At 37.8% G+C, this 13,100-nt stretch overlaps 1 protein-coding gene across 1 annotated transcript; it reads right to left on the bottom strand.

Annotated features, from left to right (window-relative positions):
- Nucleotides 1-2,549: 2,549 nt before the first annotated feature.
- LOC144648441 (stromelysin-3-like) lies at nt 2,550-6,972 on the bottom strand. Its single transcript, XM_078507996.1, has 6 exons — nt 6,458-6,972; nt 6,245-6,351; nt 5,537-5,844; nt 4,956-5,012; nt 4,118-4,238; nt 2,550-2,677 (listed from the first exon to the last, which is right to left on the bottom strand). Exons 1-6 carry the CDS (start codon nt 6,587-6,589, stop codon nt 2,668-2,670), a joined length of 735 nt encoding a protein of 244 aa, XP_078364122.1. The 5' UTR covers nt 6,590-6,972; the 3' UTR covers nt 2,550-2,667.
- Between the last annotated feature and the right edge of the window lie 6,128 nt (nt 6,973-13,100).

Genomic DNA, 13,100 nt, shown 5'->3' with positions numbered 1-13,100 from the left:
ATTTTAGGGGCAAAACCTTGCAGAACCTGTTCAAAGACACAAAATAACAATTCTTGCCCATGGAAGCTGTTTTGAAATCGTTTCGCATCCCCGAATTCAAAGAGATAGTCTGTCCCCAATCCTCCCCCCTCACCCACCCACCCACCCACCCACACACCACCACAAACTAAAGCCCCAAACCCAATTCTGGGGCTGAGAATACAGCGCGGATACAGAACTTCATGAGCTGCCACTGCAGAGAGGTAAACTAGGAATACTGTAGTGTGTCATAACAGAAGCGAATTCTAAAAGAGCGCTTTTAAAAAAAAGAGAGAAGGCACTGAATTCAAATTTGCACATTTAAACCACCATAACTTGCTGGCAAACTTTAAATTAAAAAATCCGCTTCTGTTATGACACTCTAGAGGTATTGAATGATTAGTTTTTGACAAGATCACAGTGTGCTGTCTCCTACACGTTCCGCAAACTCTGCCTCAAAATCAAGTTCTTCCCAATTTGGAACTAACGAGGCTATAACATCGCCGTTAAGTGCAATCTACCAAATAAAAGATCTCATTCATAGTCTTTCATCATTTCTGTATGTCTCTGTAAAATGTGAGCTTAATCGCACCCATAACAGCCGAGAAATAAGCGTTTAAAAAGATGCAGGTCAAGCAAAATTTCGCTTCATGAATTTATTCATGTTGTAGGTGTCCCCCGCGACCTTAATGAAACTAGAAGTTGAGCGCTGGAGACGCTAGTCTGTAGGGGGGTCTGGGGGCATGCTCGCCCAGAAAATTTTGAAGTTTCTAGGCTCGGAAACGCTATTTTAAGCATTCTCCCTGATATATTTCGTCAAAAAAGTTGATCTTATCAAGTGTAAAATGACAGTTTTTTAAGTGCTTAAAAGAAACTTTTCTACGGCATGAATTTTTTTCTTTGCCTTCCCCTTTGCACAAATTTTTTTCTTGGCATTTCCTCTTGCATGATTTTTTTTTTATATTTTGCGCAACCCCCCCCCCCCCCCCCCATCACTAGGGTTATCAAATGGTTTTTGCGAGCATGCGACAACAGCGTTTTTCTTCGCGAGCACGAGCATTGACAAAAGTTAGCCTTGCGAGCAATGAGCACTTTTCAAAAAGCTACCTCCACTAAAAACCGAGTATGCGAACACTTGTAAAACTGTGCGAGCACGACCAAACGGCGGGCACCCACTAAAATTTTTGCGAGCATTCCGAGCAGAAGCCTGATTTCGCGAGCACTGCAAAATTTTGAGGGACCATTCATGACTCCTATCGCTTTTCTTATGGCCCGTCCCTAATAAAGAGTTCAATAACTTAATTCAATAACAAGGTTTGCAAATGCTCTTTTTCTTTGGCCATCGTAGTTTACAGCAAGGCGCCCAAAAGTGTGACCGCTTTTAATTTATTCACATTCTTTCGTGCAAATTTAATCCAATCAGAAGTCAACTGCAAGCTGTCCACGGCTTTTGATTGGATTAAATCTGCACGAAAGAATGTGAATAAATTAAAAGTGGCCACACTTTTGGGCGCCTTGCTGTAACTAAAAACAACACGCAAACTGCGGTGATAAACATTACAGACAAAAGCATTGTTAGAAAAAAAAAATAGACCTTTTACTTGACGTTTCGTATGCTTCTTATATATAATAATAATAATAATAATAATAATAATAATAATAATAATAATAATAATTTTATTTAAGTGTCTGGTCTTCTAGCTAGCCTTAAGCTTACTAATCGGGGACACTGTTTAAATGAAAATATAATATAAGTATAAAAACGATTCTGGTCTATTTACATTAAATTATACTACATTTTCCAACACTCTTTGTATTTACATCTAATTCCTACAATTAAGATCGGCTACTTTAAAATACGGAATATCGAACCTATGTTTAATACTTGAGTAAGAACTGTCAAGTACGGGAAAGTACGGCTCTCAGATGTCAAAAGTTGTATATAAGGCTAGATGTTGTGACCGCCAAGATTTCTACATTGGAAAAACAAAACGCAGACAAAATGAAAGAAAACGGAACATTTTTAAAGCGATAACAAGTAAGAGTCACGCATCTGCTATTATATTGCAGACCGCGTCACGTCAGCTGGTCATAATTTTAAATGGGACCACTTTGACATATTAGCAAGGGGACGGTCAGATATCCATTGCAAAATAAAGGAGAACTTATTGATAAGAGATTTAAAACCTGCCCTGAATGAAAATGTAGACACCGAAAAACTTTATCTTTACTAGTTTGCACATTTTGTTTTGTGCAAATTGTTATTTCATTGTATTTTATTTTATATATTTTATTTTTTTCATCACCCGTTTTTCGTCATTTGTCGATCCTATTGTTTTTCGAATTTAAATTTAGTTGTACTTCCATTTAACGGTTACTTCTGAAGATGTACGTTTGTTCGTAATGTTTATCATCGCAGTTTAACAAGGTTTGTATGCTGCGCACGCGCGCGTTCTTTATCTGGTTCCGTATTGAGAGTGAATACTCCGAATTGGACTCCAAGAAACTAAAATGAAAACAAAACCACCAAATGATTTATCTTCCCTTTAATTTATTCTCTTGTACAATTCTACTTCACTACCACAACAATAAACCGCAAGGAAAGTAAGATTTATAACCAAGCACCCAGCACTTTGTCTTCGTTTTCTTTCACCAAGGACTGCAATCGTAAAAGAAAAGAGTTTGTTAGGACGAAAATGTATCACGTGACACGCGTCAAAACAGTAGAACGCTCAAGTAGGGCGAATAAAACTAACTCGAGCGACAAAAACTTGAACCTTGGGCTTGCACGTGATCACGACTTGCGTCATGAAACCGCCAGCCTCGTTCCCAGGGTCTAGTTTGCTTTCAAGATGGCGGCTGGACACGAAACCGCCATTTTAAAAACTCGTCGCCGAGAAGACCCTGCGGACAAGGTTGTGCGGCAAGACAAACGCAAGAAAAAAAAAAAACGCAAGGAGCATGCGCAAACTCTGAGCGAGCTGGGCACCAAATTTTTGAAAGGCCACTACAAAACGCTTCAAATTAGAAGTGAAGAATAAATAGAACAACATTTTCAGGACAAAAGCTCTAAATAAAGAATCAAGGGCAATCGGAATGCAGTGAAGACTCTAAGAGACTTCAGCGCAGAGAGGAAGGTGCAAAATGCCAGGTTCGAAGAACTAAAATGACAAGTGTGAAGAAATGAACAAAGAGCACCTTAATTCACTGCTGGGGAAATGTTTCACAAGTACGTACTAGAAAATCTGACGGATTACTTTACTCTAAGAGTTCTTTGGCGGGGATACGCTACAGTATTTCCAGAAAGTTACACGAAGAAAAAGGTTTGTGTATTCACGTTCTTTGACTTACACTGAATAGGCAACGCTGTTAGAAATTACAGTGTTTGTATGGGAATCCGACGGCAAATATCTTTTACAAAAATTAATTATGGACAACTTAAGCTTATGAATTGTAAAGTTAAGATTCTAGGCAAATGTTTTTACTCGAAGAGTTTGAAGGATGTAGCTGGGCTAGAAAGCGTAAGCAACGTTTTTAATTTCCCATACATTTGTCTATATTTTTTCCCGCAAATTTGACGCGGTTCGCGGGAAAAATTATAGACAAATGTATGGAAAATTAAAACGTAACTCCAGACAGAACGCTTTCTAGCCCAGCTACATCCTTCAAACTCGGCGAATAAAAACTTTTGCCTAGTATCTTAACTTAACAATTCATAAGTTGTCCAGAATTCAAGTTTTGAAAAATATATTTGCCGTCGGATTCCTATTCAGACATAAACTGTAATTTCTACCCGCCTTGCCTACTTGTCAAGATGGCGTCGAAAAGCGTTCCCTCGACTCCCCTCTTCCCTTGGGGCCAGTCATTAAGTGCTTATTAACTACACATGAAAGCTACATTTCACACTCCTACAGTTGATTTTCGCATGTTATTTGTATGTATTGTGCCTTGGCTTCAAGAATAAATACCTGCTTCATTTTTTTCAATACAAACATCTGTCTAAGCCGGAAAAATTAAAACTATTCCGGCTAAGATCCAAGTCGTTCATAGTACATTTATATGTCCTTGGTTTTCAACTCTATTTATCTGTATGACTTACACGCAATGGAAACATGTGTTGATGCAATAAAAGTACATAAGATTTTTCTCCGTCTGGCAAAGGCCATTAAACTTGAAGGCTTGACAGTCCCCTTCATCGATTGTGTCGACGCAGCTTGCAGCTATAATGTCAAGAAGAGTTATTTCAATATTCATATAACCTGAATCAAAGAGAGGTGGAGGGGGGGGGGGGGGGGGAGTTAAATGAAATCCTCGTCACTTTTCCTCCTTGTGTTTCTGTTCTTAGAAAAAAAAAACATGAAAGATGGAACCAGGACTGTAGCCTGGTCCACAAAATAAGTTGGTTACTTGACTTTATGACGTAAAATTCATCAAGCGTAAACTAAACGTCCACATTTTGAACATGCTATTTTGCATTTACTTTTTTGACAAGTGGTATAAGGCTAGGGATGGGGGGGGGGGGGGAGGATGCCCCCTGCCCGAATCTTTCGCTCTTTTTACGCGCAGCAAAATAGATTTACGCTGAGTAGAAAGCCCTTATCCTTTTCTACAAGAAAACTTAGTTTTTTGTTACAGCGACGTCATATGACATCATTAAAACTTTATCCATTTTGATCTGCCATCTTGGATTTCACCATTTGTTAAGAAAGTCAGAAAATAGCGGAGATGTTTTTGGACAGCCAAGCCAGAATGCAAATGGAATGTAAAATTAAATATATCTTACATTTTTTCTTTAATAAAAGGCCTGAAAAAAAAAAAAGAAATATGCCAAAAATGACGTCTTTTGGCGAAAGCTGCTTGTAATTATGACATCGTCATGGCAACCTCAAAATTTCTAGAGCGAATGAATAAAGAGCCACTGGAAGCTCCAGACTTACCATAAACCGTGGGGTCTGGCACCTGCGCTGGGCTGGTCGTGGGGGCTGGCGGCTCGCCTGTTTGTAAATAAAACATTTATATATAAGCCTAGTAAATGGCCCAGCTCACAACTAGTCTCTCGTAGCTCAGTTGGTTAGACCGCCCACTACTACCTGGAAGGCCGTGGGTTCGATTTCCGTTGGGGAAACAAATGTACAAGTTGGTAAATGTGTTTTTGCTGACATACGTGTTATAATAAAAAAATAAAAGTACACCCCTCGTAATCAACTGAGCAACAATGTCGTAAACAGATTCGTTCTCGAGTCCGTCTCAATGACCCCCTCCTCTCTCACTTTAATTTCACAGAACGAAGACTGTCGTATTTCCAGTAGGCAGCTGGGTCTTTCTATCACAGATCATTTGTTTTTTTGTTGATATTTTTATGCCCATCGACTAAACAACAGTTTGAATTTTGGGCTGGCACGTGATAAACAAAAAGCTTATTTGAAACTTCCTGTGTTGAAATTTATGATTTTAATCAGAGTTTCTTGTTCGTCATTACTCCACTGTGTACTGAGTACCATCTTCAAGATTATCTTACCGTACAAATATTGAATCCCATCAATGTCATCGGAATGAAGCTGCAAGTTTGAGCCTGTGTAGTAAGCGTACATGATTGCTTCTTTGATGTTTGTGTGATCCAGGCCCAGAGAATGCCCAAACTCGTGCATCGCCACCCATAAAAGATTGTAACCACTGGAAGTTCCATGTGTAAAGGTTATGTCTTCGTTAAAGTGAACTACCCCATCTTCAGGGAAAGACGCGTGTGCCAGATTTCCATTAGCTCCATCAAATGGTTCAGGGCAAGTGCTTTCCACGCTGGTACCACCGTGAGTTTGTTTTCCAAAGCTAATTATTAAAGAAAACATGTACTAATAAATAACGAACACAAATGTATGGCTTATCAAAAAGCATCTTTAAATTTAAATACATTATAGTTACCATAGCTTAGCAGGTTAGGTACAATGTATTTTAGGTGTTACCGTGTGCCATAGTGGTTGGTTCTAATGTGATTTGCAAATGATCTTCTTGATTGTTGCAATCTATATGACTAAAATACTCAATGAGCCAACTCTTGTTAGTGTGTACTAATTCGCTTTAAGATAACGAATAATTAGTCTAATTAAAGCAGAAAATCTCCTCCTTTTTTCAAATTAATTAAAAGGTAATTTCACGGCACAAAGAATAAAAACGAATATTATATTGAGCTTATATATACTATATATAGATATGGATTCCCCCAAACTACCTTATTTTGATGTCGGCGTCACTGGCGCTGCTGACTTCACTGAATGTCATAGCAGATACGTCAGCCCAGAACTGCAGTGCATCAGCAAATATCTGTTTCTGTTGATCCTGTGTTACATAAATAAAGAGAAATATAGTTTAAAAAAGTGCTCCTCTGATACGTTTGCACTATCACGACATTTAAAGAAACACCTTCACTTGAAATTGTACTTACATGTGGTAGGTCCTCGCCAGGTTGGACATAATAAGTCAGGTGGTTCTTCCTCCATTTTGTTCCCCAAAGAACGTATCTGCGCCGACGATTGTCTCCAACTGGATCTCTCATACCGCATCGAGGCTTCTTCATGAGAGTGACAGTCGAGTCATCCAGCTCGCCGCTGACCTTGAGACCATAGAACTTTTGAAACCTTTTGATGGCCGTAGGCACATTGTGGTTGCCACTTCGAGTGGGCGATATGTATCCATAGTCGTTTAAAATTTCTGAAAGAATAATTTTAAAGGATGCTTAGGTAAATTTAAACTTATATCGGTCTTGGAGAATTAAGCTGCATTTCAATAGTGTTATACATTCACTTCTCAATCTCTATTCTGTGAGACGCAAATAATCGTGCAGTTGAGCAGAATCAAATGCTACAATTAACCTGCATAGGAAATGAGAAATTTTCGAGAAAACTGACCGCGCTAAGATTGGGCAGAGGCCAAAAAATTTGGAGGAGGGGGGAGAAAAACCGAAAAAATAAAATCGGTGGGCGTGGGTTCAGTGCTAACAGGCACTCTCTCTTGCCCCACCCCACCCCCCTCCTCACCCCTTTGCCCCCATCCCTTCGTCTAATCCGCTCCCTCTTATTTTTGCGCTTATAAATTGCGGGAATATTTGTTGCGCAAACTAAGCTACAGGCTCTCTTTTATTGAGTTTTTCTTTCGTGTCGATCCCTTCTCCAGCTATGAAATACAGAAAAAATAATAGATAACGTAAATGCGGAAAATAAGAAAAAAAATCCACAGAAGTAGCTGAGAATTAATTCTTTGGTAGAATATTGTTAAACAATAATGATTGAGACAACTGAGAGAAAGGCGCCCGTGTTAGCAAAGAATGAAGTCTCCATTCAGTATTCTGATTAAAATGGTTTCTCTTACAACTGAATGCAAGTAACATTCACAATTTATATGCAACGATGCATAATAGATTAGTTATTGAATAAAGTGTTATTGAATAAAGACTCTCGTTTTTAAGTGCGATGATCTTCCATGCATTTATAGATGATACCCCTACAAATACGGCTCGATAAAAAGGTTTTCTTCAGTTTTTTGCCTTTTTACAGTGGAGGAGAACAAACTGTATTAAATGACTTTTGACAAAACCCAAATTTCGAATGGCCCTCTAACGAACCTCTGCTAAAAATATCTGACACAACAGCTTGCATTTATCACAGGGAAACTGATCTACGTCTGTTTTTCTTAAATTAAACGAAGTTCTTCCTCCGGCAGAAGACAGACGAACGGCCGGAATTTCTTAACTTAAGACCAACAGGTTCAGAAAATAATAATAAACCTCAATCGTCAAAGTTCCTAATATTTTTATCATTATATGTGTTTTTTGTCCAAATAACGATCATAGTAGTGAATATTTCATTATCTTCTATAAATATCAATAAAAACACGTTACAAGCTCAATGAAAAAGCCGACGTTTTAAACAACAAAAAAGGCTTGTTTAAGTACAGAGTATTCAAAAATAAATCAAGTTGAATACATACCACGGCCATAGTTTGGTCGTCTTCGGAAATCGCAACCTCAGCGAGGAAGGATAGCAGAACCAAGACTGCCAAAATCTTCATGATTCTTCCGCAGAAAACTCCAATTGGAATTGAGTGTTCTGAAAACTGGCTCGCTTATTTTATAGTTTGTGATATCTAAGTCAAATGACAAGACCCTTGTATTTTGTAAATACAGTGTTAAGTATTTCTTAATGCATGTAAGTGCAGGTACATATATTTGTTTTACACTAACGGACCAGCTAAACAAGTACAGTGTAGGTGCTATTTATGTAGTCAAAAAGGAACCTCTTAAAAGATAATTTCCTATGGCAGCTACTCAAATAAGTCTTTTGTGTCAGGTTTTAAGCTTGGTATATACGACTGTAGGTTTGTTTGCATTTAATAATAGAAAATCATTTCAAACTTTCCGCATCATTTACCACATGATAATGGCTGTTTTAACCGTAGGGTATTCACCTTGCTTATACTAGTTGATAGACTGTTGTTAACTCTGGTAAAGGCAATTACAGACTGGCCAATCAGAAAGCTTTGGTTCCCACAGCTGAGCAGCCTTGAGCAGAATACAGTATGGGGCCCAGTTCTCGGCCACTTCAGACATAAACTTGTATTACTTTACTCAGAATAACGAAAGAAACTCGAAATCTATCCCAGAGCTAGCCTTGTATCATTCAGCTTTTTGGTGTAAAGCTATCGACCGGTCAATAATTAATTTGCCTGAGCAATTAATAAAAATAAAAGCTTTATTTGTGGGCCCAGTTCTCGGCCACCAAAAAGCTCGTGTGTAATTTTCTGTATATGTGTGTAATTTTCTGGATGGATTATTTTGCAGTGAAAAGGTCTTGAAAGAGTTGGGTGTTGTAGAAATAATAGATAAGATTCAGCTCAAAACTAAGAGATTTAATTCAACTTTATTTTTAAAACATTTCTTTCTTTCATTATGGCTGCAACAGACGAAAAATGAGCCACATGCCAAAAATGAGCTCGTTTGGTAGGGGCATTCGCATAAAATACCAATTTAACTACATCCATGAATTTAAAGGAGCCGTAAACAAACAAGTTTTCGGAAAAACAAATTCACCTACCTTCGCGTAAACTTGACGTGTGAGCTTTCTATAGCGAGTTAAAGGTTCAAACACAAGATACCTAGAGCACGAGAATCAGTTTATCGTTTGAACACTGGTAATTTTGCTCATTTTGACGGCACGAAAAGTTGCTTTCGTCCCATACCTTTGACTTAGAGTAAAAGAAATTATTTTCAATCTTTATACAGTATTGATAAAGGCAATTACGCTTTGCTTTCCACCGCTAAAGGCAACTTTGTGAGCAAAATATTGAAAGAGCAGTTGCAGTTGCTTTTCCGCATTTTGGCTCCGCGAAACTTTGAGAAGGGGAATAAAAGAAGGGTGGGGTGGGTGGGGGACGGTAGAAAAGGGAACGCTAGCCAGTGAACTTGCCAGCTTGTTGATGGCGCTTAACTGAATTTTTTTCGGTGATTTTTCAAAGACACCGTTTTTAACTCGGAAAAGAGTTGTAGTGGGCGAAGTGAATTCACTCCTTCACTAGTTTCCTGTTAGACATATGCACGCAATGCGTGCAAGTGTTTTAAGACCTCTAGAGAATTAGACCTTTTCTCTCATACCTACATTTCTTGTTAAATTACATAAAATTAACATGCTTAGTCACCAACCGAGATATTGTATTAATGTCAGTTTTCTTGAAATAATATTATGATATTTATTCAGCTATAAGCCGAGACCGTAAACCTAGTTTGTTTTTTTTAGAACAGTTAGAAAAAAAACTAACCCAAAACACTCAGCTTAAGATGAATTTATTTCAGTACGATTTGGTGAAAAAAATCGCTCGACTTATAGGCAATGATATTATTATTATTATTATTATTATTATTATTATTATTATTATTATTATTATTATAATTATTCGTTACCTTCAAATAACAAAAAGGAAAAATAAAAAGAAAGAAATCAATTTGCAACAGATGGAAACTCTATCTCTTGGCCTTTCGGTTTGCTCTCGATCAGTATTTGATGACAATCAAAGTGAAGTAAACAGAAGTTTGGAAAGTATAACATCATTTGTATTAGCAAACCTTTATTTGTCAGTTTGTTGTTTACGATTCTTGTTTCATAATAACTTTTCCGAGTTTAGTGGCTTATAGCCACTTTTAGTTATTACAATTTCAAATTGGATTTCAAGAAGCGAAAATACACACTACAGATGTGTGTTTTGTGTTGTTTGTGTGTGTGTACCGACCTAACTTGCATTGATATCTTTGTAAATCTGGTTCAGTGTCTTCTCTTTTCACGTCCTTAGTTATTTCAAGTAGCCAGGTCCCTCTCTATATATCTTTATTATTGTATAATTCTGTAAATGTTACCAAAGAGGACATAAATAAAGTGTGTTGTTGTTATAGTTAAATCTGTTGGAGCGCTCTGTGTTCATAGCTAAAAATTTAAAACGTTTAACACAATCTAAAAAGTAAAATTGTCTTTAAATTTTCGATCGCCTTAAATTCTGCGGTTTTCTTCAGAGAATGAAGATAACGCGAGAGTTACAGAATTCTAATAAGTTGAGACGTTATTGTTTGTTGCCCCCTATGGAGGCAGTAGTGATGCGTAAACCCTCGGGAAGGGTGCCCTTTCATTTACTGAGTTTTTGTCTAAGAAAGAGCGCAAAGACTCTAGAAACAATCTTAGCTTGTTTTTGCTGTTCACACCTGTTTCTAGAATGTTGGCGTAATTGGGATGTATATCGTGGCCGCATGCTGTTTAATCGCGGAGTTAACATTTCCATTAGTTTTATTAACATTTCCATTAACATTTAAGAGTTAACATTTCCATTAGTTCCGCCCGAACACAAGCCCGGAACTAATGAAAATTAGTTTAAATTTTGAGATATGTTTTAAACGTTTTAAATTTCTAGTTGTTATAGATGTTTATTTGCAAAAAGAAGTAATGTTTTTTGTTTGGCTAAATCGAGTGTCCAGAGTTTTTCAATAAGCTCAATTTGAATTTTAGAGCCAAAAAAAAATTATCGCGCGCTAAATAAAGCTTAAATGCTTCTTTAAACCGGCAAACAAATCTAGAAAAATTCGTTTACACTTAAAAGTGGAATGTTCTGCTTAATTCTTGTGGTTAACTGTTACCGTCTAGCTTCATGTTGGCGCTAATCGAAAAGCTATTTATTTCTTGCTATTTTCTTCGCGCCTAATCGTTTAAACAGAAAAACAAACATCTGAAAAATTAAGCTTTTGCCGAATCCAGCTGGTAACACAGCCATTAAGTCCTTGCACTCAAATGCCCTACAGCCTAGCTCACACTACTGGAGCACACGAGCGTAACATTGTGCCATTCTACGAAATTCGTGTTATCGTAAACTGCACGGTCTTTGCGTATACTCACTGCACGGGGAAAATGTGTGAATTTAGGCGTTCATACACTGTTTAGAAGCAGGTCAGCACAGTTTAGCCCAAGATAATTACATACCAGCTGAACAAGTACAGTGTAAGTGTTCTTTGCGTAGCCAAAAGAGAATCTCTTAATAGATCATTTCCTATGGTAGGTTCTCGAATAGGTCTTTTGTGTTAGGTTTTAGGTTGGTATAGACAACTGCAGTTTTGTTTGCATTCTATAATACAGAATTATTTTAAACATTTACACAGTATTTACCACATGAAAATGGCTGCTTTAACCTCGGTGTATTCACCTTGCTTATACTAGACGAAAAGGCTCAGTTGACTGACTCTGTTGACTTTGGTAAACGCAATTACAGGCTGGCCAATCAGAAACCTTTGGTTTCCATGGCTGGAAGCGACCTTGAGCATAGCAAGTATCGAAAAGAGGAGTGGTGTCGTTTTGATACATTTGAACCTTTCTAATACGGACACCGAAGTGTCAGAGCAAAGTGCCCGTATTAGAACACCCCTCTGTAACAGACCTGGTGAAACCCGACCTGGTGGGTTATTTTGCCCTCCCTGGTGGAAATTTGACCTCCCTGCTACCTGGTGATTTTCTAAAAAATCCCTGGTCAATTTTGTTTCTCCCCGGTGAAGAATTGTGTTTACCTGGTTAGGAAAAAATCAGCCAAAATCTTTATAAAGAAAAGAAAACGACGCGCGGCAAAAATATTATTTACTATTTAACTATAACTTGTAAAAACTTAACTATAAAATGTAAATATAGCAAAAAGTAATTGTTAACTTTTTTTATATTGCTTTTGTCGCTTGTTCTGCTGTCATGCACGTCTGCTGTCATGAAGAAAAAACAGATCTGTATCCTTTTCTGTATGTAATACGAGCTTGTGAATTATTCAGAGCGATTTGAACAGCCCGCGCGGCTCAAAATAAATGTGTAGAAGTATTTTTGATCCGGCTTTCTACAACATTTTATCGAATAACTACACAGAGGATTATCAGCTTAACCGACATAATTCTTGGTGAGTATTGGGGGCTTTTTTCCCGTCGCTTTAGCAGCCTTGAGCAGTTTGGGAGGCGTTTGATGCATAACATGTCGTGTTTAACATTGTAGCCCGCCGACAGAATGTAATGCAAAAAATACGAAAGTTATTCAAGTTCGATTCAGGTATATACAAGATCATTTAAGCGGCGTATTACGGTAAATTTTAATTAAGCTGCCTAAAATTGTAAGTACTGTCTAAATATTACTTTGCGTAGCTTTCACCTGCATGAAATTATTGATGCCTTGCTGGAGGACTGCAGTCATCATAACGTATTTTTCCTTGCTCGCTTAATCCGAAAAAGAGACAATTTATTCGACCTGTAAAGTATATAAGCAAACGATTTTCCTATTTTGACGTCTTTATTCTTTGACCTTCTGAAAATGGAAAAACGAATAAGGGCCGGAATCTTGAACATTTTGCAACATTAACGGTAAACGGACCGTTTAAATTTAGGGACTGGTGGGGTGGGGGTGGGTCAACAGTTTCTGAGCCCTTGAAAAGGGGTGGGTTATGTAATTTTGAACTACACGTAGGGGCAACCTCGTTCCCAGGGTCTCTCTCTCCTGCCCCCTAGAGCGAGAGAAGAGAGACCCTGGTTGGGTCTG

This window comes from Oculina patagonica, chromosome 1, assembly GCF_052425735.1.
Source record: "Oculina patagonica isolate OP01 chromosome 1, crgOcupat, whole genome shotgun sequence".
Classification (NCBI taxonomy): domain Eukaryota; kingdom Metazoa; phylum Cnidaria; class Anthozoa; order Scleractinia; family Oculinidae; genus Oculina; species Oculina patagonica.
This window is presented reverse-complemented; position numbering and strand designations above follow the sequence as displayed.